At 40.5% G+C, this 26,786-nt stretch overlaps 1 protein-coding gene across 1 annotated transcript in view; it reads right to left on the bottom strand.

The window, feature by feature from the left end:
* Positions 1–26,786, bottom strand: part of il1rapl1a (interleukin 1 receptor accessory protein-like 1a) — a 150,553-nt gene that overhangs the window by 40,551 nt on the left and 83,216 nt on the right. The window contains exon 6 of the mRNA XM_085374071.1: positions 8,659–8,733. Coding sequence (XP_085230197.1) covers positions 8,659–8,733 — 75 coding nt within the window. The remainder of the gene's footprint in view (positions 1–8,658; positions 8,734–26,786) is intronic.

The following is a 26,786-nucleotide window of genomic DNA, read 5'->3' as shown; positions in this document are numbered from 1 at the left end:
CCAGAGGTCTTCTTTAGTTAACAGAGAACAGACATACGTGAAGTGCCTCATATGGTCTCCAAAGAGATCTGCTTATGTAACACAGAAACAAAGAAGAAGAAGAAGAAAGAGAGTTACTGTAGCTAGATCTCTCAGGTTGAAACGCTCAGTGTGGTCCTTCTCCTCTGCTTTCTGTTTATACCTCCTCCTCCTTCTCTCCTCTCCCTCCTTATCGTTTTCTGTCCGACTGCCTCTTCTCAAGCCTCCTTTCTTGTCTCTCTTCACACCACCGACTGATCTCCCTCTTTTTCTGCTAACTCTTTTACCCCTCACTCAACACCAAGGCTTGGTGCAGCACGGTGACTAACCCCATTGTCCGAATACAGCCACTCGCCTGCCGGAAACATCAGAGTGCTGAAGTTTAGAAGTTCTGTCTTGCCTTCTTCGTCTTTTTTTCCCTCCCTCTCTCAACACCCTGCCTAGTTTTTTGGCACTTGTTTTTCTTCATTTTTCTGTTACATAACAGAGACAGAAGTGGAGCAAGCTTCAAAGTGAATGGCAAAGCCGCCTTTTCCCCTGCTCGCTTTGCTGTTCATGCATGTCATTCCAGTGCCAGCTCCCTCCCCATTGCCCCCCGCCTATCTCTCCCCATCCTTGTCATTATTTTTTTTTCTCCACTACTTCATCATCCTTGCTCCATCCTTTCCTGTTAGCCTACATCAGTTTCTTTCTGGCTAATGCTTCTTTAGTCACATTTTGTTGATGTAGTCTGTATTTCAAGTTCCTCTCTTACATCGTGCCCCCTGACCTTGCCATTGGTGCTTTGACCAAATAGAGGAGGCAGTGACTGGAAGAGGATGAAAGGGCAATTTCTGAAAGAAGAGACCCTCTAATAAGGAGACAGGTCTCATTATGTCTGCCTCCTCACCCTGTCTACCCTTGTTGTGTCAAATACAGAGTGATGCCGGGATGAGTGGGGTGCTTCTTTCCTTTGATTACCTGTCACTGAACTTGAGCATCAGCAGCCCGATGAGGTAAAAGCTACCATTATCTAAATAGTCTCTCTTTAAAGACATCTTTGGGCTTAAATGTGGAGAAACTCTTACCCGTGACTAACTTAGCACGAGTGCTTGGGATTGCCTGGATAATGACTGTGCTTTAGTCCTAGCAGGCACACATGCACAAACACAAACACATGACTGATTGCCTGAGTGAATACGCACACTGACAGTAAGCAGAAAGTTGAGCTCACAGCAGGCAGTGAAGGCAATCTGTGGCTCTTGTCAGGGCTAGGCCCGGTGGACGTGGCACCCCGAGTTGAAAGTAAAGCTGACTGAAGCGTCAAGTCACAATGCCTCACGTCTTCTAAGTAGCGCTTTACAAGACCACAACAGAGGGTCACCTGTCAGCTGACGTGAAAGCACATGGTGAAAGTAACAGAAAATAACACGCTAGTTTGTGTATTCTGCTCCAGAAGGTAACACAGACAAACACACCTAAGCGATCGAGCCAAAACTCTTTTCACAGCCATATTTTGCCTTATTATTAAGGTTCACACAACCATTACTATATCGTATATTTTGAGTAATGCATAACAGATGGACTCTAGGTCATATTTGTATTTGCTTTTATTTTGTCTCGTAAGCTATATATAACAGTCACCGATTGTGACAAGCAAGGTAGAGATCTGACTGAGAACCTGAGGGGCAGTGTTCGCTCACACAAAAGTGATTTATGAATCACAAGGTTACCATGCTCTGCTGAGGTCACAGATCAGTACAGCAGAAGGATCCCTTTCACACAGACAATCACACTTGCCGAGACACATCCATGCACCTTTCATATGCCTATCCCCTATATACAGTCACGCTTTCAGAAAATACATGGAGTTCATAGAATATAGATAAGTCTGCACATTTTGGATGGGTATATATGGTGTTACATAATGAAACACTCCAGTGCAGCCAGCCTAGGTAGGACCTGACCTGAGAAAACTATTGATTAAAAGAGCTGTTTCATGCTCTTCTACCATCATAGAAAGAGAATACAAAATTAAGAGGACACTGAATTAAATAGGCAGGCGGTCAGATAGCCTCTTCTCACACCAATTCAGCATGCTGAATTAGCTGCTGAGATTGGTACCTCAGCAGCCGAGTATGAATCAAGAGAGTGTCCACACCTTTCTCGCATCTCTTGGCCTCACTTCAGCCGTGGTGAGCAATTTAAAGTCAGCAGCAAACAAACCCCTGTGTATGATGCACAGTAGGGTGTTGTGTTGTGCTACGTCTCTGTACAGTTTCGCGTTTGTCTGCTTTCCTCCCTCCCTCTCCCTTTACGGTTAGGCATGAGAGAAGCGGTTAGTTCATTTATCATACTGCAGTCCCCTGCTCTGTGCCCCAGACTTGGTGATTAATGACGACCGTTCACACACTTAAACATTCAGCTTTGTTTCGCTGACACACTACTTACCATACCGGTCACCATGGGTTACTTAACACTGGGTCACTGTGGGGCTACAACCAAATATAATGACATATCTGCGGGGTGACCTTTAAGGGTTCTCAGTGTGTGATTTTTATCTCTGTGCTGTAATATAAATACGTCATTTATCACAAAACATTAACATAACCAAATGGACATCTTTAGAAAGTGCTGCATAGTCCTTTTCTTTACTCAAAAGCTGCACTTAAGAGTTTTGATATGCTATTTACACGAGCATTTGATTTTCTGCTGCTACTGTATGTCTACTCACACATCATTTCAGGAGGATTGCAACCCCCTTTTTTTCTTCACTACATTTATTTGATAACTAAAGTTACTCTAGATACAATAAATGCAGTTTTTACCAAATGTAATGTTATTTTCTCGAAATAAGATGAGATTAGGACACAACTTTATTGATCTCTAGGGAAATACAAAAAATTATTACTTCATCAGGTGAAAAAGTTAAAGTAATCTACCCACAAATGGTACAGGAATTATAATAAAACATACATCATTCTGAAATGGTTCATTATAAAGACTACTCTTAATGTAAATGTATTTTAATAACAATATTTTACACTTAAAAAATAGAATTAAAGAATTTAATTCAGTTTTTTACTTTTAATTAGTTAAACGATTTCAATACTTCTTTGCATTATTATTGCGATGCAATTGAAACACATAACAACATGTTGGGTGATCGTGAATGCTGGAGCTGAAAATCAGAAAGGTGGCACGAACAGAGGCAAAAGGGAGCGAGGAAACTGTCAAAGATGTATCATTTAAGTCCGGAAATTAAAGTGTGTGTATGTGTGTGTTTGTAAGACACGGACAAAAAAAGAAGCAGACAGAGACAGAAAGTAATTTAATGAAGTGAATCTCCTTTGACCTCCAGTAACTCTCCAGAGTAATGTCAACTTCAATTTCACCCTCTCCGAGGAAAAGCGGCATGTTTGTTGTCAAGGCTAGGTGTCGAAGCTTAAGAATGTCCTCACTAATCTGGAGTTCTGTACAATCCTCAAATCTCCAAGCAAGCAGCGGTCAACAGGTGACGCCGTGAGAACAGAAGAGATGTAATGGATGAAAAGATGTAGAAATAGACATAGATGGAAGGGAGAGGTGAGCAAGAACATGGATGAAATAAGGCATGAACTCGGAGGAAAACGATGCTATATGTCATGTTTTATATATAAAGACATTAAAGAAAAAAACTAACATTTTTTCGGAACATCATTTTAGCGTTCAATCTAGCCCTAAAAGGTTTGATAAATTTTGTTTCCCTCTATCCATTGTTATATACCTTTGCTCTAATGTGTATCTCAACATGAATATTTAATCTATCAAGACCCAATATGTGATTTTCTTTGGGGGGTTTTGGCAGTATATACTGCCTTTGGAAATTGGTCACATTTCTGATGACTTCATTGTTTGCTTTACAACCCTGCTTCCCAAAGATTAAGGATACTGTGTAAAATGTGTACATGGAATGATGAGCAAATCATTTAAGCTTGAGAGATCCAGAAAACACAACTTTATTTCTGCTAGGGCTCACCTCATTAAAAGATGGACTGAACTGAAGATAATTGTCTTGTGGCCTGACCAAAATTTTACATTATTGGAAAAACTTGCAGACACTGCACCCTCTGGGCTAAAGTGGACAGGTGTGCTTTGGTTTTTGGTACATAAATTAAAATGCAGGACCTGCAAACCATACCCACCTCTTTGCCACATGACAGCTTGGATGCGCTCCAGCCCTCCATGACCCTAAATTGGGTAAGCAGCTATGAAATGTATGAATAGTGGTGCTGTTTGTTGAACTAGTGGAATCTGGAAGGGTAACCTGTATAATCACAGTTCAGTATTACAAATGCAGGCTAGCTGAATGCCTGATCATGTGTTTTATGGCCACGTCAACAGCAGTACACGAGCTAATGTGGGTTTTCAAGATTAATATTTACCCTCAGTTCTTTCTCGGCTCACAATAACAAAACATGATGTATCTCTTTCAGTCAGTGCATTCAAACTAAACATAACCAGCTGTTTCCAAAAGGTCATGAAAGAAGCTGAACATCCACGCTGGCTTTTTCTTTGAGCTTTTCAAAATTGCATTGCTGAATTACTTGCTAAATTGGGAACGTCAGCGTTTTGAGTGTCAGTCTATTACAGCTCTAAACACCCCTGAGGGTGTACAGTGTGAGAAGATGTGTGCACACGTACAGGTGCATGGATGTGCGTGCATGTGTGTAGACTCGTCTCTGTTTAAATGAAGTAGGTATAAGAGCCTTCTCCCTATTGCTGCCCATCCTCTGCTGTTGGTTCCTGCTCTCCGAAATAATGGATTCTAATTCCTTTCCACACGAGTGCACCCATCTGCTGGCTTTGGGGGATAGTAAAATCCTCTATCAGTTACAATTATCCCACGGTTGCAGAGGTCTGCGCTGCAAGCGTGTGTGTGACCTATCCACCTCAAGTAGTGCCGGGTTGTTTGAATATTTGCAAGTGCATGTTTGTATGTGTTGCGATGAAGAGGGAGAGCTGGGGAGACAGAAAAATGCTCTCACTGAAGTGCTGTGTAAGCATGAGCTGAATCTTTAACCCACACCCTCTGAACTCCATGACAAATCATTCCAAGGGAGTCAACACCAATCCTGCATGTGAGTCTGTGTGTGTGTGTTTCTGCTAGGCTATGTGTAATGTGTCATATTACTGTACTGTGAGTATATGTATTTTGTGCATTTCCCTCTCACCAACCCCAGCACCTACACACAGATTTAAACCCATTAATATAATGAATCATCCTCCTAATTCTGGAAGAAATAGGAGTGGACTTCACCAACTCACCACTGGGGGACAGTAGTAAATCTGGCAAAAGAATAGCTGAGTGGCTAATGGTAAAAATCCAACATTATACACAGACTGAAAATGTCAAGATGTCCAAAAGTAATGTTTCTGATGCAGTGCAGGCCGGCTTTCAGCAGACGCACAGTCACATATCCCTGAGGATTCCTGATGCCCTAAAGAAGAGATTTGTGAAGAGAGCAACACACACACACACACACACACACACACACACACACACACGCATGCACGCACACACACACACACGTACACACACACACACACACACACACACACACACACACACACACGCATGCACGCACACACACACACGTACACACACACACACACACACGCACACACACATACACACACAGCTATTTGGTGGTAGAATTGGGGCTTAATGTATGTAGTCCTGAGTGACAGAATCTGTAGCTGTGGGATTTCGGTCCATCAGCAGAAAGGGATGTAGTGGCAGAAACATCCAGGAAGAGGGAACCTGAAGAGAGAAGATCTGACAAAACCCCCCTTTGAACGAAAACAGTTTCTAATCCCGTGTGTGTATTCCCTCTCAACCATCCTGTCTTGTCTCTGAGTCCCCGCTTGCCTATCACGATTCTGAGGCCTGAGTTTCTCACATTCATCTTCTTAGACTTTCCAGAACATCTCTGCTGCAGGTCTTCCGTGAGAGTTTATGTAACATATGTCTTTTATTTATGCCTGCCAGTGTGTGCGTGTGCGCTGCGTAAAGCTAGCTGGGATGTAGGATGTCTAAGATCTGCACTGGTTGCAACAGCAGAGGAGATAAAGTTGGCTTGTGTTTCCCGGCAGTGTTGCAGATTTATCTCTCTGCTTACAGCTCCGGTTTTACTGCCCATCCACCGGCCTCCACTGGCTCCTGTGTCTTTTTTCCTCTCCCTCTCTATTTCGCGCTTGCCATAAGAGACCGGCCTCTTTCTGTGCACGTTCTAGCTATCATAAATCTGCCACAATGCCCCATAAAGCTGCTTAGGGCATGGCTCAACAAATATTAAGGAAGAAGAGAATAAATAAATAAAACTAAATAAAAGAGAAACTCTCATCTAGAGGGAGAGACAACTATTCTGCACACAAAATGGAGCCACTGTAAAATATTTACATCAATGTCTCTCTGTTTTAGATTCTCCTCTGGGAGTCTGTGAGGTCTTACCGCAAGACACTAGACTTAATTGTTTTTTTTCTCTGTCTTGCTTAGATATCTCACAGTGTTCCCTATTTACTATTTCATTTATTTGTAGATGTACCAAACCTTTGGTTACCATATTATTAAAGTAATTTCCCCTTATTTTGTGCATCTAGATAAATTAAAGTTAGTTTATAACTAGTTGAACAACCTTGCTTTTGCCTAGTTATAATAACTAGATAAAAGCAAGCTTTCAGAGTGCCTTTGTTACTTTGCAGTTAAATTATATTACTGCACTCTTTGCGGAGGAAATTCTGAATTGTTATTTCAAGTTCATGAGATTCTGGCTATGCTATAAAAGTCCATCCATTTCTTCCAATTATCCAATTCAGGGGTCACCCGGGGGCCATAGGGTACACTCTGGACAGGTGGCCAAACTGTTGCAGGGTTTACACAGAGATGTTTTACGTTTACACTTACACCTAGAGCCAAATTCGAATGACCAATGAAGCTAACCCAAATAATTGCATGTGTTTGGACCAGGAGAACCTGGAGAGAACCCGTGCAGACATTAGAGAACTCAGGACCTTCTTGCTGTGGGGCAACAGTCCTGAATATCAGGGATAGCAACAGATTTGCAATATTTGACAATTTATCACAGTTAATTGCAATATCATTGCAAGCAGATTGTATGTAATTACTAACAATTGAATGGGGTCAATTACTAACTTGAGCCCATTCATTCGCAAACTGAAAGCAGACTGTCTTCATCATATTGGCTTTTTAGTATTTCAATTCAATTCAATTTTATTTACATAGCGCAGAATCACAACACAGGTTGCCTCGAAGTGCTTCCCATAAACAAAGTTGCTCTAAAAGGCAGTAACTGACTGTTAGTGGTTGCAGACTACAGTGACCCTGGTCTTCAAAGCAACAATTACAAAAGGAACAAAATCTCAAGTTCATTGAACTAAGTTTGGTCACACTACTGCCTCCAACCACCGTTTTCTCCAGTGTGACTCTGACATTAAAGTTGCACTGCATTTCAGACAAGAGGTATGGGTGCATTTTATTTACCAGCCATAGAAGAATTAACAAAGAGATGAATCATTAAATAGGAGTAAGGACCAGATCTTTTCTAGCTTAAGGCATAGCAGAGCTTAAAATCATGATATTTCAATCTGTTATCCAATAATTTACACTATTCTTCTTTTAAAGAATTTTCTTTCAAAGTCTCTCTCTCTCACACACCCACACACACACACACACACACACACACACACACACACACACTTACTGTACAGTACTCACACAGCAAATGCGAGAAGGAACTGACGTGAGGCTATAAATATGAGTGAGTCACTTTTGAGGGTGAAGTCTTTCCTCACAATCTCACTGGAATCAAGATAGAGACAAATGAGACAAATAGCTGAAGGGCCAACATTGTGCAACCTGTTCATGCATGGGTGTGAGTAGGCTGACATGTGAGGCTGTGCCTGTCAGTTTATCAACAGCAGCAATTTTTCACTCTTGATCAGCCAACCGTGGAGGCATTTTAAATTAACTACCTGCATTCCAGTAGCATCAGATGGAAGACAAAAGGCAAGCACTCAATGAATCATTGCAACTCTTTGTCTTTGTCCTCACCCTGTCTTTCTGTCAAATACTCTTCCAATCTCTTGTCTGACCGGCTTCAGCATGACAGACACATTGGCCATTCATAGAGCGGCAAGCACCATGTGGACAACGGACTGTGCCCAGAAATCAAGCAATATGCTGCTGCAGAAAAAAACAAACAAACAAGAAACCAAACCATACTCGCTCATGCACATACGCGCACACGCTTGGTCCATCGTGACCCCACGTCAAAGAAGACAAACAACTGCAACAGAAAGTGGCTGCGTCTCCATGCGGCAAGCCTGTGTATGGATCTCTGGCAGCATATGGGCTCTCCATTGTTGACAAAACAGCCTAAGGGACATTAGTGGCGACTATTAGCATATATGGCAAACACTTTTACAGTTTTTTTTTTCCTGTTTTGCTGTTTTCTCAGCAAGTAAAAGAACCATCATCAATCTGCGATCAGTGCCTGTAGGTGTGCTGGGCAGGATTGGTACAGTTATCCATTTGCTTTCATTTAAAAATGACACAGATAACACTGAGTGCAGAGGAAAGAAATCCCACAAAGGTCTTACCTAGCTGAAGCTCCATATTGCTAATCTTGTTTTCCGAGGGGAACAGGATCTTTGGCGGCTTGTCCGTCAAAGGAGCTGAAAAGGAAAAAAAAGGGACTATTTATTTTTGGATAAAGCAGAAATACAGACAAACACCTTTTTAATGATCTACTTCTGTAGTTTTCAGTGGGAAAAACACTATAAACGCTACGTCCAGATGAACAGAATCCACTTTTTGGTACTTCTGAATGAGCTTTTTTTAAATTTAGTTGTATGCCATGCCATTACAGAGATTTATCATCTGTTTATTATATACTTCTATTAAATACACGCCCATCCCATTTTGACTTGTGCAAAAACAAAGGGGGGGGGGGGGGGGGGGGAGAACATTATATAATATATATATATTATATACACATTCTTCTTCACTCTTTGCTTTTTTGTGGCCACATTGTTTTTAAGTGCCTATCGACCTTGGGCTTCATTTATATGGTTTAACTAATCATAATGGAATGACTACGTAGCCTAGAGCATTTCACAATTTAATCTGTATGCATGATTGATAGATATCAGAAAAACCACAATCCAATGATTAAATTGTTCAGGATAAACTGACAGTTGGTTGATCAACTGCCCAGATATTATTAAAAAGAAGAAACTACAATCTTTCAGCTATATATGTTTGTGCCTCAATACAACCCTGGAACTCAAGAAGGGCTATATAGGTACCTTAAGCACCTCCACAGAATTATGTGTTCATTGGTGTGACTTAAAATGAATATTTAATTTGACAGGTAAACGGCTACTCTTTGACCTCTACCAAAGCAGCTATGTGCTAACCTGCCTAAGATCCACTGCAAAGTAAGTAAACACAAATGTCAAAAAGTCCAGTTAGCATCAATAGCTGCATCACAAACTCTGATACGCAACTTCACACAGGCATAGCAGTGTAGCTTGTTAGTTTCAAAAGACTAGATCTGTAAGGAAAATGCAGGAATGACCAATTTTTCTTAAGAACATTAAATAGAAAAGGCTGTATTCAACACTGGAGTTCTTCACAGCTTGGCTCCACGTTATAGCGGCTTTTTCATAAAGAAATGCCTATAAATATAAATGTCCATTGTCATTATGCTGAGAGATGCCCAGTAAACACAGTTTGATGTTTTGTACTGGGTTAAAAAAATGTTTAAATTCACAACTTTAAAAGTCATTGGCAATTGCACAATGAAGGGAATTTTTCATTATAGTTATGGTTACTTTGAAGCTTACTCCTCCAGACAATACACATTTACCTTCTTATGCATTCTTCTATGCTACAACTATCCTTTTTGTAAAGTTCAAGTCAATTCAATTTTATTTATATATCACCTCAGTGCCTCAAGGTAAGGTAAAGCCTACAATAATACATACAGAGAAAACCCAACAATCATATGACCCCTATGAGCAGCACTTTGGTGACAGCGGGAAGGAAAAACTCCCTTTTAACAGGTAGAAACCTCCAGCAGAACCAGGCTCAGGGAGAGAAGGAACACAGGTTAGGAAGTTCACAAATCTCCACAGTATGTGTTACTATTTAGGATTAGATAACAATATATTTTTCAGTGTTTAAGACTTGCTAGTTTACTGTAATTCAATATGGTCACATTCCTAAACCTGGAGTTTCCACCTTTTGTGAATCCTGGAGGTGAGATACTTGGACTCTACCATTTTACACAATATGCCAAGCCACCATTCTGCTTTATTTAATGCATGTAGTGTGAGTCAAATCATAAATTATGTATTGAGTCACACCTTATGTTAAATGTAATTTACTTGGAATGTGCAGAAAATTCTTGCATTGAGGCCACAGCAAATGCTAATCTGTGACCAGCCACTTTTAAACTTACATATAACAATTCTTTAGCAGGTGTGTTTGTGCTCCCCTTTATACCCATATGGAAAGATATATATAAATCTTATAAAGTTTGTATCTGTCTTGTGTGAAACTTATATGAAAAGCATACAAGAGTGAAAACAGATATAAGATCCCTTGAAAAATTATATAAAAGAAACTTGTATGTTTTGGATACTTACTAAAACAAGGTATGAAAGTAATGAGAAAGTGGCCACTTTCATGAGTAAATCATATAAGCGTTATATGATTTACTATATGAAGAAGGCCACATCTTATGCAAGTCTTTTATAAGTTTTTTCAATTTCTTTTCCATATTTGTAGAAAAAGGACACTCTCAAGTCTTGGACTCATTCTTTCCATCCTAATTATGACAAATGAAAGTTCTGTGTGGTTGGTAATCAGTCACAACTCTGACACATTTAGTTGTTGCTGTGCCATTACATCATGAGAAAAAAACAGTGGCATATCAAGCGCTTTATAACCCACGTTTCTCTGCTAGCAAGCATGACATGTTTGATATCATCCCAGACTCTAACATTTCTTTTTCTGTAGTGAGATGAGTGCAGAGCTCTACTGGGTTTATATTATTCCTGATGCTAATGATAAAAATGTGGCTATCTGGAATAAAAAGGTTTGATATACATGATCGGCCACAACATTAAAACTGACAGGTGAAACTGATAACATTGTTCTCCTCATTGCAACTCCATGTTCTTTGGGAAACCTTCGGTCTTGATATTGATGTGGAGATTTTTCTGACATGTACCACTTAAGTATATGCCATCGCAGACAAAGCACACTTAAGGACAGTGTTATATTCTGAGTGCAATGGACTCAAACGGCAAAACACCATGCCCACAGTAAAAGAAATTGCTTAGGAATTGTGCAAGGAACATGACAAGGAGCCCAAGATGATGACCTGACCTCAAAAGCCTCGAGATGCCAACTTGATTAAGCATCTCCGGGCTAAAATGGATTGTGTCCCACAGGACATCCTCACTGATAGGTATGTTGTTTTAATATTGTGGCTGATTGGTCTATATTGTAAATCTCCATGTGTAGTGATCTAATTGTATTTATTCATGTATTACATTTTGCAGTTAAGTCGGACATAAAAACACAATGTTTGAACATATTAAACAACTCTGCACACAGATGCAGAGTCAAATCAAGCATATTTTGTACAATCAAATGAACTAAAGAGAATTCCTCATTTTCTAAATCAGATGAAAAAAAAAATCAACATAATACCTCCAAGTACCAGCAGCTTTTCTGGAATTCCCAATTATTTTGCTGTGAATTTGTAAAGCTGCAGTGATGTGTATTCATTAAGATGTTTCCTTAGAGTGTGCACACTTGACCTCTTTTTTTCGTCTTATGATGAGGTTTCCAGCAAGCTGTTTGAAAAGCCTTTTCTGTTTTTGGGAGCGACATAATGTTGCTGCTTTGACTAAATTGTTGGGCAAGACTGAAGTACTGAAGTAAAGCTTTGTGTTAACATGTTCGGCAGTTACTGAAAGAACTACTCATGTGACGATACACAGACCAAAATGTAAACATCAGCTCTATTTTGTTCTGATTTCGTATTTATTTTTGGCTCGCCTATAACACCTGCTGATACATAAATACTGACAGAAAAGCACATTGACATCTGTGAGAGGGGCGGTCACGGGCTTTTAGGCACGACTGTTTGCACTGTTAATAGGTAATCACACAGCACAAATTACACTGGATACTGATACAGTTTTAATTACATATCAAACTGCTATACATAATTACACAATGGGTGATCCTATAGCTAATTATACACTGGGCAAACAAATGAGGACGAGCTGTGTATGGGAGACAAAAGGGAAAGCAGATGTGGTAAGGACTATAGACAGAGAGGTAATGCTGGTAAGACAAAAGAGGGAAAATTTAGAAAGCTAAAATAAAAAGAAGATATGAAACGTGCCCCCCCCCCTGCTTCATTTTGGCATGCTACACTTGGTTCTGAAAATCTCATTATCTTAATTACCATTCCTTCATGGGAAATACATCAATTCATGGGTTGGGAGGGGGGACACCATTTATGGAAATATGGAAGAGAGGGAGCAAACAAAGGAAAGAGTCTCTGTTTGCCAATAAAAAGGAAACGTATGAAATCAAGCAATCAAAGCTATAAAAGGTAATTAAACATGCAAATACATTAAGTGATGGGTTGTTAATGCAATGACAGATTGTGTGGGCATCATGACGGAAGATTCAGATGATTTATGTATTTGTTATATAAAAAAATGATTTTTTTTTGGTTAATTTCAAGGTTACAATAAGCTTGGATTTCAACCTAAGTATGCACATCTGCTACTTCAAAATCCACTTGAAAAATAATCCAAATGAAAAATAACTCCTGGTCCAAGAACAAATGGGCAAACTTTTGGTCAGATTTGTACTATAATGCTTTGTGGTGGTTGCAGATTGTTAAGTGTAGAAGCCCAAAATCACCATGTGGCGCTTGCAGGATTCTTTTGATTTGGCACATTCACAAAACAATGAAGTATCACACATGCAAATGAATTATATGCTACACACTTAAATCTAATAAGCCATACTATTCCTTCAGTAATACATGTGATATAATGTGACAAGTTATATGTCATGTAAAATGTTTTTTTATCCTTGTATAGTGGACAGACATACTACATTTGAATGAGGAACACTTAATGAAACGTAATTTTGTTAAGAAGAAAAATTTTCAGGTCAACTTTCACAAAAAAGCAGGATGGCCACGTCCAACGAATGAGAACAAATGTTTTTCTTTTCACTAAAAGACCCTTAAACGTGTAAGAAGGAGAAATTTGAGACCACACTATCAATCCTAAAGCTACTGCTCATCTCTCTTCACCTTTAGAGCCACAGCTGCCCCACAGAATCACACTCTGAGAGGAACTTCTTTTAAGTTTACATAAAACGTTAAATGGCCTGTTTGTGTATGAGCAGAGCAAGTGTCTCCAGGGTGAATTTGTGTCTTTAGGGGACCTGAATGGCTTGCCCGGTATGCCTGTGCAAGTTTTACTCTCTGAAATCGATGAGTCACTATAAAACATTGATGTCCCAGGGCAGAAAGGTTGTCTGTTCTCAGTAGCAAATCAGGCGGAATTAATTTTCGGAGGAGACACAAAGCATCTGTAATAAAACTTTTCAACAACACGACACTAGCATTGTGGTCCATTTAGTTTGTGTATACTTTACAACTTGTAACGTGCGAATTACAAAAATGACTAACTGTGTGAAAATGTATAATGTAGTGTTTAATATGCAAAGTAATTAAAAACATTGCTGGATTTGTGTTTTAGTTCCTTTAACACTAGATAGTCAGACTGCATACCTGCAAACAAGTATTAAGCTCTACTGAAGAGGACTGAATCAACCTTTGTGTGTCAGTGTGTGGTGGCCTACATGAAATATATTAATGTAGCACAGGACTTTGTGGATGTAAGCTTTGTGATCAGTCATCCACAATCCCATTTGGTCATGGTGGTAGAAAAGCTCACCGAAATTTCCAGATGGATTATTCTGGGTGACTGACTGTAGGCAAACAGCAAATTAACGAATGACAGATGGAGCTGAGATTCTTGGATCACTGGGCTTTTTCTGTTCTGTCCCATTTGTAAGAAAAAATGTGCTGTTGGCACAATAGTAGCAAAGGTGAAAATGAGAAGAAATCAATGTACAAATGACTGCCATATGCTTTACAGGGACATTCACGAACACGAAAAGACTTTGTTAGAGCGTGTCCGTGCATGGACGCGCTCTCGTGCACGTTACGTTGCGAACCCTTGGTTTAACAAAATTAGCTCCCAAAGGTTTTTGTTTTAACCAACAAAGGCAGTCACGCTGAAAAAGAAAAGCAAAAAAAAAAAAAGAAGGAAAGAGACTTGAAAAATACGAAGTCCCTGTGAGTCTCCCAACACTGCTAAGCTTCACTAGAGAAGTCTCAGTTCTCCGCTACAGCTGGCAGACTCCTATATGGTACTGCAGGAGATCACTATATATTACCATTGACCTTCCTCTGCAGCGTGGTCACCTTAGAGCCAGTTTCATTTCATTCCTAATTGTGCAATAACCAGTGTGTATGATTCTCTTATAAAGTCACCTCAGAGTATACAGAATTCACTTCCCGATCTGACCATTTCCCACATGAGAGAAGCTGTATGGGGAGCTTGTCTGTGTCATCCAGAGGAAGCTAATAAAAGCATCCAAAACCACTTCATGCTCCCCCGCTGTGCACCAGTGCTATGCTCTCTAAAAGCCCTGCCTCTGGCAAAGCTGAAATACTTCAACATCAAAGCAACAGGAGTGCGCATTCTGTCCAGCAAATAAGGCCAGACAGGTTCCTACATCATTGTCACTGGCACAGTCAAATGGCTATCATCGCAAAAAGTGAAAACAATTGGCCTCTTGTGGCCAAGTAGGAAGTCGAGTTTTTCTGACTAAGCAGCTCTCTAAGCGAGACAATGTGATGATGCAACATGGCAGTGACCAAGCTGTTCGAAGCAGGGCTCCAGCTGCGAGGCCTCAATAACCCATATCTTTGTTAAATAAGAAGAAAGAGGAAATTAAAAGTGCCCGCCTGTCAGTTCCCTGCTTGTTTGAAGAATATACGAGCCATTAGAAACTACATTCAGCGATTTATTACCTATTAGGTACAGCATTGTTTAAAAAAATGCATTGCTGATTCCTAGTTTCACCTCCTGTCTGCTCTCTCAGCAGGTGTTTATGCGTAGTGGGTTACACATGTATGCTCACGTGCAGGAGGAGCTACTCACACACTTCAGGTTTTTTTTACTTAACATCCCTTAACTAAAGCACCACCTCCACACAATATCATATTGTTTTGCCTCAAACTTTATTTACTATTTAAAAAGCACCCTAATTAAGACTGTCTTTTCATTCTCCCAGCACAGGATTTATGGAGGCTGATTGAATAATGTGTTTCACACTAAGAGATACAGTTAAGCATTCAGGGAATATGAAGAGTACTTGAAATGAACAAGGAGGATTTTTATTGGTGTATTGTTTGCAGAACGAACAGAAAGTGAAGATGCTAAGGTGAGGGGAGAAGAGAGTCAGAGGTAACCACAATGTTTAATCGTCTCCCTTGTGTGTGACAGAGCAGGAAAAAAAATGAGAACACTCTATAAAATTCTTGTGTTTATAAATTAAGTTCTCAGATACAGAAAAACATAATTCATCCGCAAATTCTTGAACCACACAGAAATAAATATTTTAAACGGGACTTGCTTCACTGTTGAACTGACAACACTTACTTCGTTTGTAGATCTAATTAAATTAAGCAGAAGTAATTACACTGATAAAGCAGGTAGTGTATGGGCAAAACTAGTGCAACAAATGTAGTCACTCTTTCCCACCTCTCACTTGCATGAGCACAAAAATAAAATACCACCACACACACACACGTGTGCAGCCTGCCCAATCCACTTTCCTCGCGTTCCTTAGGGATGTGTGACACATATGGTGTGCCGAACTCTGCTGTGTTACAGTTTGAGATATGACTGTTTCAGCGCTACACAGATGCTCTGTGTCAAACTAACTTGGACTTGAAGCAAAGACTAACAAGGCAGAGCTCAATCCATTTTGATAATCTTTAAATGAAACATTGAGTTATACAACAAAGGCAACTAGGTAAAGCCTAATAAAATGACTATATCGAATACAGGAGGAGGGAATTTTGTTTGTGTGCAAACTTTATCCATCCTTCTGTAAAACCCATGCAAGTGTGCCCTTCAACGCACTCATGTTTATTTGAACTTACTCGTAAAGAGGACAGGCAGCTACTACTGGCAAGAAAAAGTTAGTATAGAGTTATGCAAGTGCTTCTGTGATGTGAAAAGTTTAAATGAGTATGAGTAAAATGGAGGGCACATAAAAAGTGCGTGTGCATGCCTGTGCTTACTTAATACGTTTCTGCTGAACTGTTGTTGAAACCTTGATCGGGTATGAAGTAGAAAGGGACAAAGATAAAGAAAAACAAATAATGAAAACACCAAGATCGAGGAGAATTGAGCGGAAGAGGTAAAAGTAGGAGATGGCGAAAATAAAGAGGGTAGAAAGAAGACACACTTGATGAAGAGACTGCCAAGATGCTGGTTTCAGTCATGCAGTACTGCTGATGAAGTATCAACACACCAGAAATCTATGTGGGTGTCGCTTAGCATAGTCTGCTTTGTGCCCCCCTCTCAGCTCACATTCCTGCTCTTTTCATCTCTGTCTGATCTTCTGCGCTCTTAACCTCTGTCGCTGTAGCACGCCGTTATTTTCCTTTATTCCACCTCACTAAGGAGCGTGGCCCTTTCTTCCCCCACTGTCAGGGCGATCGTGGCGATCGTGGCTCAAGAGTTGGGAGTTCGCCTTGTAATCGGAAGGTTGCCGGTTCGAGCCCCGGCTTGGACAGTCTCGGTCGTTGTGTCCTTGGGCAAGACACTTCACCCGTTGCCTACTGGTGGTGGTCAGAGGGCCCGGTGGCGCCAGTGTCCGGCAGCCTCGCCTCTGTCAGTGCGCCCCAGGGTGGCTGTGGCTACAATGTAGCTTGCCATCACCAGTGTGTGAATGTGTGCGTGAATGGGTGGATGACTGGATATGTAAAGCGCTTTGGGGTCCTTAGGGACTAGTAAAGCGCTATATAAATACAGGCCATTTACCATTTATCTTTTCATCCATTTGTCACTGTCCCACAATTGGCCCCCACCCCCACTCTTTTTACCCTTTCAGAAAGCCTTGTCAGTTCTTTTCTTAGCTCCTCTGCACTCAACTCAGCTTGTGCCTGTACCTCTGCCTTTCCCCGGCAGCATGTATAGGACCTGTGTGCCTGTGCAGTGTATCTTGGATGATATCAGTGTGAACTTTAACGTTTCCCAATGGGTAAGAGTACACTGTACTGTTCTTCTATTAGGGCGCGGCTCACAGACAGTGTTTATGTATTCAATATTGCAAGTCAGCGCGTACGTCTGCCAGTATGCAACCTAAGCACGCACTAATTAACACACAGAAACACACGCACATGCACACACAACTGCCTATGTACCTCAAATGCTACATACACCTTCCTGCTAGCCTCAGATAACAAAACCCAGTGGGTGACCTGTGATAAAGGAGCCATTTTTATTAAATGACAGAGCAAAATGTACAAAATACACCTGTGTGGAGCTTATGCAGATAGGCAGAGGAGGGATTCAACAAGGGAGACATGTGACAACACAAAGAGAGAGAGATGAAACATTGTCAGCCAAGACAGATACTGACCATCAAAATATCCGGCAGCTTCTCCTGGTAGGCAGTGACAGAGGATTAGCTTCTAATCAGTGGCGATCTCTGTGGGTGATTCAGAGGGAAACCCTAGTGGTCTGGTATCCATTCTGTTATTCTGTTAGAGCAGAAGGACAAGGCTAACCCAGTCAACTGCAGGGGAGGGCCAGTGCAGGTGGATATACACCTGAGGGACAGGATTAACACAGTCCTGGCACATTACAAGCAGCATGCACAGAGCAAAATCCCAATGGAAGGATGCGTTTTTGCCACGCAGTACACCAACCTCAGGTCTGTCCAGGTGTGTAAACACATTGGTAGTGCCATCAGGCTACCTGCGATGACACATACAGACCTGAGATTTACATGAAGTAACAGAGGAACAGACAGGCAGCCTGCAGGGTCACCTCGCTGCCATCTGCTTCATCAACTCCCTTTGACCCATCTCCACGGCATACTCGGCAGCTCCCACAATCTACTGTTGCCCCTAATCTGTGTATTTTAACACAGCCACAAATGTGCACAGTTACTGCATAGCACCCTGCTTCAAAAAAAATTGCGAGGTCGCATTACATATAAATATAGACATAATTTAATTCATTTTTGCAAATCATTTAAATCTTATATTTAACTAAAAACTGTTCAATTGAGAAAGTACACATTTTTACAGTTGGTACGGGTGAAATAAGTCACTGAAAATGTTGTGTAATAACAATATTCATGTGGTTTTGTGGTCAGTTAATTTAAGGTGAAGAGGTTACTTGGAACCATTCAGCAGTCCTGTATTTTCAATAAACTTTGCTTAAATGGACACGACCCTCATGTTTTTATTTGTTGAACTTTATTCTTGCCTGTTACATCAGTTATGCTGGCTCCATAGTATAGTGCTTTACACATTTCCCTAACATATGAAAGGTGCCCTGTTTGAGACCAGGAGGAAAGTCAAACACCTTTGGGGTTGCGTCAGGAAGGACATCTGGTGTAAAAATCTGCCAAATCAAATATGTAGAGCTATCAGCTGTGCTGAAAGAAGCTTCTTGCAGTATTATTTAGTCATCTAAATTTGTGGCAAAAATAAAAAGACAGGAGGCAGAGCTGAAGATGTTAAAATTTTCATTGGGAGTGGCCAGAATAGAAACAATTAGAAACAGGAATGTCAGACTGACGCTCAGGTCGAGAACTTTGGAGCCAGTTAGAGAAGCAAGGCTGAGATGGTTTGGACATGTGCTGAAGAGTTAAAGTGGATGTACTGGACAAAGGGTGCTGAACACAGAGCTGCCAGGCAGGAGGAAAAGCAGAAGGCCACAGACAAGATTAGAGAGGTGTAGTAAAGGACATGCAAAGGGTTGGTGTGACAGAGAAGGATGTTAGGAATAGGGTCAGATGGAGGCAGACAGTCCACTGTGGTGAAAACCTCTAAAAAGAGCAGATGAAAGAAAAAGAGGACTCAGCCATCTAAATTTTTTAGTGCTAGTTGCCCAGTTTTAAAGACATTTGCTGAGATGTTGCCATCTTTTGAGTATAATGGAAACTTGTAGTGCTCAATGCACTAAAGTAATACAAATAAATGATACCCATAACGAAAAAAGAAACAAAACTAACAAAAAAGCCTTTTAGTTGGCAGTTTCTTGTAGGTACTATTTTATTTGAAACTACACTCATCAAATCTATCACTCTTACTCACAGGAATGGAACTTTTGTCTGCTAGTGATGAACGGCCCATGCAGGTGACAACATGATGAGATATAAACATTAAGGGCCTCTTCATCAGCTTAGCTGTAACGCTAGATAGCTGCTATTTCTGACTGGGACACCAGCAGGCTGGTCATCTGGCCATCTGGTTTCATTATATTCAAAAGAAGAACATGTCTACAGCCAGGCCAAATTTACTAGCAGTCTGTGCCAAGACAAAAGCCTATTATATCAACAAAAAACTATTCTCTTCACAGTGTCCGTTTTAAAAATGAAAGGCCAGGACATTTCAGCAGCTGGCCTTATTGTAATTTCCCTTCAGAGTGCAAAAGTTTCAGAGAAGCATATTTGAAAGAATGAATGTTAATTTATTTGGAGTTTATTGGAACGAATGCCTAATTAGTGTGGGTGTGTTCCATAACTCTTCTGTTTAGAGTTTACCTTGACATATTGCTGCTCCTCAGAAACACTGGTATTTTGACAAAATGTCCACATTGTTCTGGTCATTTGACACACAGAATCAGGTTTCTCTGTTGGAACAGTTTGTAATGATGCTGTGATCCACCTTCACTGTCCAGAGCATGGCTGTCTCCACCTACAAGACCACACACAGTCCAATTTCTAACAGAAGAGTTTGCCTTTATATCAATTTTATTTTAGTTAGCAAGAGTACTCTGCCTGTTTTTCACCTGCTGATTTGCACTGGTCTCAGTCAAACTGACTTTGATTATAAATTTGCACATTGTAAATCTGACTCCAAATCTCTTGTCTATTGCCATGACTGGTTTGTCTCCACGGGTTTTTGTGAGCTGGTCGTATTTTTTTAGAACCAAGTTTCAATTTACTTTCCAACCAAAAGCAACGTTTTTCTTAACTAATGCCAGTTGATTTCCTATTGTCACAGCTGCCGTAAATTCATGGGTTACTGTCAAGATATAATTTAAAATAGTGTGTACGCAGCAACCCGATGATGTAGTTCGCTATAGACTTGGCATATTAAAGTCGCATGTTTGTTGTTCACACACTGTTCAAGTGATAAGAAAAGACAAGTGGAGATGAGTAGAAGGCAAAAACTCAAATCAAAAACATGAATATTTAATTCCAACCTGTCCATATGTTTATTTGATAGTGTCCCTTTGATGAAAGTCCACATTGTTATTCATCCTGACAGAAGTGTTTGTCAGCAGAACCAATTGTCTCAGAGGACTAAGTGATTTTTACATCTCTCTCCGAGTGCTCAACTATTTATCAGCATCCTGTTCTTTCTTGATAGGGCAGGCATGCAAAATGGATTCTGCTTAGGTGGAAACAGGTGATGATGTTAGACTAGCTGATGAGTACATGCGGACAAAGGGGAGAGAAGCTGAGCAGCTGGAAGGGGAGAGAGAGACAACTTGCCAGGCTCTCAGATTCTTTTGACTCTGCACACCACACAACTTAAAAGGACTATGTCTCTGAAAAATTGCTTGACACACAGAACAGCAGCAGAGCAACATCCCAAAATATGCCAAGGTACTATTCCCATGGAATACTGAATACTTTGTTGATAGAACTGATGATTCTTACCACACATCTGTCTTCTTCCTTTTTTCTATTATACTGCAGAGAGGTTTCAAAATGTAACACCTACATGCCAAGAGATGTTTGCTGAAGTAAAACTGATTTAAAGGAACAGTCCTCCTAAGAGGAATGATAGCATGGGTTGTTGCAATAAGTCCCCTCCAAAAGCAACTACATATACAGTACTTCCTCAACTATCTAGTGTTTGTCAGCTAATCACATGGCAGTAACTCAATGCCAGTGTTGGGGGTGTAACGGAATACATGTACCGCCGTTACGTATTTAAAATACAAAATATGAGTAACTGTATTCCGTTACAGTTACCGTTTAAAAAGGTGGTATTCAGAATACAGTTACTTTGTTGAAATAAATGGATTACACGGCGGTATTTTCCTGTTTCATATTGTCACGGGTCAGGACTGTTTGGGTTTTGTTTGACAGCTATGTTCTGTTGTTGCAGGCGGCAGCGTTACGGTTGCCGTGGTTGCAGGGTGACGCTGTGTTTCCTGGGTGAGAGAGCACCTTTTTGTTGTTGTTGTTGTTGTGCTAAGCTAATAGGCAGAATGCTACAGGCATAGCCCTAAAGAATGGGCAGTGTAGTCCGTGCTGCAGGGAGAATGGACTGCCATACCCGTTATGTGTCTGTGAGCACGAGGAGGGAGAAAAGTAGAGTGGAAAACTACGAGTTGTCATCGAGCTGAAACGGGAGCTGGAAGCATGTAAATATAATAATAACCACTGCAGCCAAGAAGAGTGCCTGAGAGCCCAGTTGTAAGTGAGCTATTAAGACTCGACTGTACACTGTGTTCGTGTTTTCCTCCGAAACAATAAGTTCAGTTGGAGCAGCCTTTCAACGCCTCTCTCTGTCTCTCGCTAGCAAACTTGACCCAGACAACAAAGTAAAGCTATTTTTCGGCTACGAGCCCAACACGGAACCCGACGTATTGACCAGAGGTCCCTTTACTACGGTTCGGAGCCGTGGACCTTCAGTAATAGTAATAAATCACATTCATGTAGTTGTAAAAAGCATGATAATATATTAAGTAATCCAAAGTATTCAGAATACGTTACTCTCATTGAGTAACATAACGGAATATTTTACAAAATACATTTTGGGCCATGTATTCTGTAATCTGTAGTGGAATACATTTTAAAAGTAACCTTCCCAACACTGCTCAATGCATTTAGGCATGTAGATATGGTCAAGATGACCTGCTGACTGGAAAAAATGCTGCCCGGTCTGACGAGTTCCATTTTCTGCGGTGACATTCGGATGGTAGGGTCTTAATTTGACATAAACAACATGAAAACACCCATCCTGCCTGGTATCAACAGCGCGGGCTGATAGACTAGTGGTGTTGTTTTCCTGGCAAAGTTTGGGCTCATTTATACCAATTAAGAATCATTTAGACTCCACAGCCTACCTGAGTATTGTTTTTGATCTAGACCATCCGTTTATTGACCACAGTGTACCCATCTTCTGTTTGCTATTTCCAGCACAATAATGCACCATTTCACAAAGCTCAAATCAGAGGTGTGGACTCGAGTCACATGACTTGGACTCGAGTCAGACTCGAGTCATTAATTTTATGACTTTAGACTTGACTTGAAAAAATGTTCTAAGACTTGTGACTTGACTTGGACTTTTACACCAATGACTTGGGACTTGAATTGGACTTGAACCGGTTTACTTGAAAAGACTTGATATTTTACCCCAAATATAAAATTTAACATGCATATTATATAGAGATTGAAAATGTGACGTCATTCACGGGTAGAACCGCAAAGGATTCTGGGAACTCGTGGCAAGCGGTACTAGCGCACGCAGGCTTTCAATTAAAATCAGTTAAACAGCGATAAAAAGAAACACAAAAATGTCAAGAAGCCGTTGTATTATTAACTGCAATAGCCGGTCGCATGACAGCCACGGGAAGCCGACGGGTAAAGAGATCGGTTGTTATTGGATTACGTCGTTGAAGAGAAATTGTTCAAGCCATGTTTCCGAAGTAACAAAGACGCGACGGATGGCCTGGATTGCAGCCATTCAAAGACCAAATATAACGTCCCAGAACACTCCAGCTCACAGGTTAGTCTGCTCCAAGCATTTACACGAAGGTCAGTGTTTTTTAGTAGTTAATACATCATTTTCATAACATAATTAGTGATATAGGTTACAAGCAAGTCTGGCGCTGAACAGAAATTGTCGCGCTATGCTCCTTTATTTATTGTGCATAAATAGTGAATTGTCCTGACACAATATTGCGTTTCGCTTCTGTTATTATGGTACATTGACAAAAACATATACTTTTATTCACAGGATAAAACAGGTTTTTTGTATCACTAATTGCCCAGTGCGATTACAGACTGCGGTAAAGTGAGCCGTCATTTGTGAGCCGCGGTCAAGCCAGCCGCCTCCTATCCGCGCGGTGATTACAGCATACAATATTGTTGTCACTGCTACATTTCTGTAACGCTACCAGAAATTATTTCCACTACTAATTAATTACCGTTGAGCTCAAAGGTCCTATTAATAAACGGTTAAGGAATGTGTATTTATGACGACAATTTGTGAGACTGGTAAACTTATGATACGTACGATGGTCTTTCGTTCTACACGGTGCATTTCAAGGTCCTGCACCCATCCGTCGGTAAACTGTACCTGGGCTTGTTGCAGTGACCTGAAGTTACTAAACTTCATGAGTGTATGCACTCACTCCAAGAACCGTATAATTATAAATATGCATATAAATATGCTAAGATGAGATAGCTGACTTCATCTAACTAGCAAATGTTGTCCAGGCTACGTTGGTGATACAGTTTTTTTTAATGTGTATGATATTTTTGTCATGCGATTTTAAAGCTGGTCCTACAACCGCATCCAAGAATAACATGCAGCTTATCTCAGAACTGTTGGTGAAAATTATTCTTGGAGCTAGGTTTAATTGAGCTGCATTTTAAAGAGGTGCAATTTCACAATTTGTGTATATTTTCTAAGTTCACTATTTTGTCATGTGTTGAGAAAAACACAGATTTTAAAATTACATGGTCTAATATTTACATTTAGCATAACTGCAACATTATTTTTTCGTTTTTTTTTTTTTAAAGACTCGAAAGGACTTGAAATTCAAAGTTTCAGACTTGTGACTTGACTCGGACTTTTACACCAGTGACTTGAGACTCGACTCTGACTTGCCTGACATTACTTGAGACTTGACTTGAGACTTGAGGATAAAGACTTGAGACTTACTTGAGACTTGCAAAACAATGACTTGGTCCCACCTCTGGCTCAAATTAATTCGAACTGCCGTCTTGAATATGACAATGAGTTCGTAAATGACCTCCACAGTCTCCAGGTGCCACTGCAACATAGCACCTTTGGTATATGCTAGAGTGACTGACTGACTTCTATGATGCATGTGCTGCAAGTTTGTTTATAGGACATTCAAGACTGCCAATGTGCTCATATGTCACTGCCTGATCTGCACTTCATACCTACAGTATGTTCTGTGCATGTGCAAAAATGCATGCACTTCTGGTCATTTTTAGTCTTTGTATTTCCAATTTAGCATTGATGTTAATGTCATCTGACATCTGTGCTTAATGTAAGTAATGTGGAGGCTATATAGTTTTGTTTGCTTCTGCAAAGAGGTCTTCTACACTTACCTACGTGTTTACTAGCAGGACACACAATTGAAAGTGTTGAGTCTGTGTTTCCACAGGCCCCGCTAGTTTAGAGACTCATTCCTCATGAAGAACGAAAACAAGACAGAACATCTTCAACCGGTCTTTTACTCGCTAACGAGGAAAGGCTTGGTCAGAACCAGGTGGTGGAGCTTAATACTCCTCACCTGTCTCTAGTCCAAGTCCTTCAAAGAGCAGCTCCCCTTGTAGCTATTTATTCCCATGACAGTTACAGTTCACACAATACAACACAAGCACCTCCCACCGTAAACCCCTCCTCGGTTACAAAAGACAAGGCACTGTGAGTGTGTGAGTGTGGGCTCGTCTAATGCCGAACAAACTCCCTCTCCATGATGTTTGAGTCACTGTGGAGTGGCTGTGCCAGATTCTAATTAGAGCTTCATCAGTTTCATCTGTGTTCACAAGCACAAGATGTGCACATAGATGCACTTTCAATACGGCTGAACATATATTAACATGGACACACAGACAAAAGCTGAAAACTCACAGTGGCTTGGCATTTATACAGTAAACACACATACTGTTACACAAACACTCCGACTGGAGAGCGCCAATCATTACCATGACACATCTGATGGTCTAAACTGTTTCTGAGCTATGTTTCACCAGCTGACACAAATAAAAACACCCATATAATACAGTGCAAATCATGTATTTGCTTGCTTCCTCTTATTCCAAAAGCCCAATAAAAGTCTCCTCGCCTAGCCTTCTAAGACATATGGGATCATTAGCCCCCCACCACCCACTCTATTGTTTGTCATGTCTACATCCACAGGTGATTTTTATACCTTTCCTTTTCACTCATTCGCTCGTCTGTCTGCCACTCACTCAATGTCTCTAACCATCTCCCTCTACATAGATTTATATCTATAGGTTTTCAACTCCAGCACAATCTTACAACTTTAACAAGTGCTTCATCACTCTTGTCAGAAGTAGTTACAGGAGTCATGACACACACTTCCCTAGACAGGAGGAATTGATGGGAAGCCATTAGACTCTGCTGATCCTAGAGTGAACAGAAAGGCCTACATCACGGCATTCATCTGCTCCTTGACATTGGAAGCATGGCCAGCAGTGGCTGTTTAGACAATAATCGAATGCAGCATTTCTTTACAGGCATCGCTTTACGTGTTTTTAGTGTTTTGAGCAGTTGTTAAAGGAGCAAATGTTAATGATAAACTTAACAGCTGTGACTGCATCAACATCTGCCCACAGTTTTAATTTACCATCAGAAAATCTGCCAAAAGGCATGCAGACTCTAAAATTTGTTAATGGAGTTCTGTCATTAATGGCATTATTAGGTGATGCATATGGCTGCGTAAACACCAGAATGGATCTATAGCTTTATTGTTGGTAGTGTTACAGTTTTAGCTGTGCGCCTGTTTGTAGTAGTGTTGAAATGTGTTAACAGAGCTCCTGCTGTCCTGCCGGCACTGGTGACCATCTGGACAGAATCCATCACTTCGTTCTGTACTTCCTTTGTGGCCCTGACTCCTAATTTGTCATTATGGCACCGCGGTTGTGAGACCACGAATCGGAGAGGCAACTGTACCAAAGGATTTTGTCTCCTATACATAAAATACTTAATTTTGTTATTGCATATCATTCTTTTCCATGTGAAAAGAGTATACTTTGCAATAAACAAAGTTATAAAACCTAATCTAATGTTTGTTGATATGTAGTATCTTTTATAAGGGAAACTATTTCTCATAAAAGTACAGTATTTATGAAGTACACTGTTACGTTACTTTAAAGAAATATTGTATCAATATTTTTAATAATATCATTTAATGTGTTTTAATAAGCCATGTGGCTTTGTGGCAGTTGATGACTGTCTTTATAGTTTCGCCCTTAGAATATTATTGGTACAATGACAGGGAAGGAACATCTGTTGCACGCTGTCATGTTGGCGTGCTATTTGGATGAATTATGGCACAGGGTCACTGTTCTTGAACTTCCATTCATAAAAACGTCTGAGCAGTCTTCTGCACTCAGT

This window comes from Diplotaxodon limnothrissa, linkage group LG16 (assembly GCF_057381915.1).
Source record: "Diplotaxodon limnothrissa isolate DT_005_m linkage group LG16, D_limnothrissa_male_GT1.1, whole genome shotgun sequence".
Taxonomy (NCBI): domain Eukaryota; kingdom Metazoa; phylum Chordata; class Actinopteri; order Cichliformes; family Cichlidae; genus Diplotaxodon; species Diplotaxodon limnothrissa.
The sequence above is the reverse complement of the archived record's forward strand: the minus strand, read 5'-3'. Positions and strand labels throughout refer to the sequence as shown.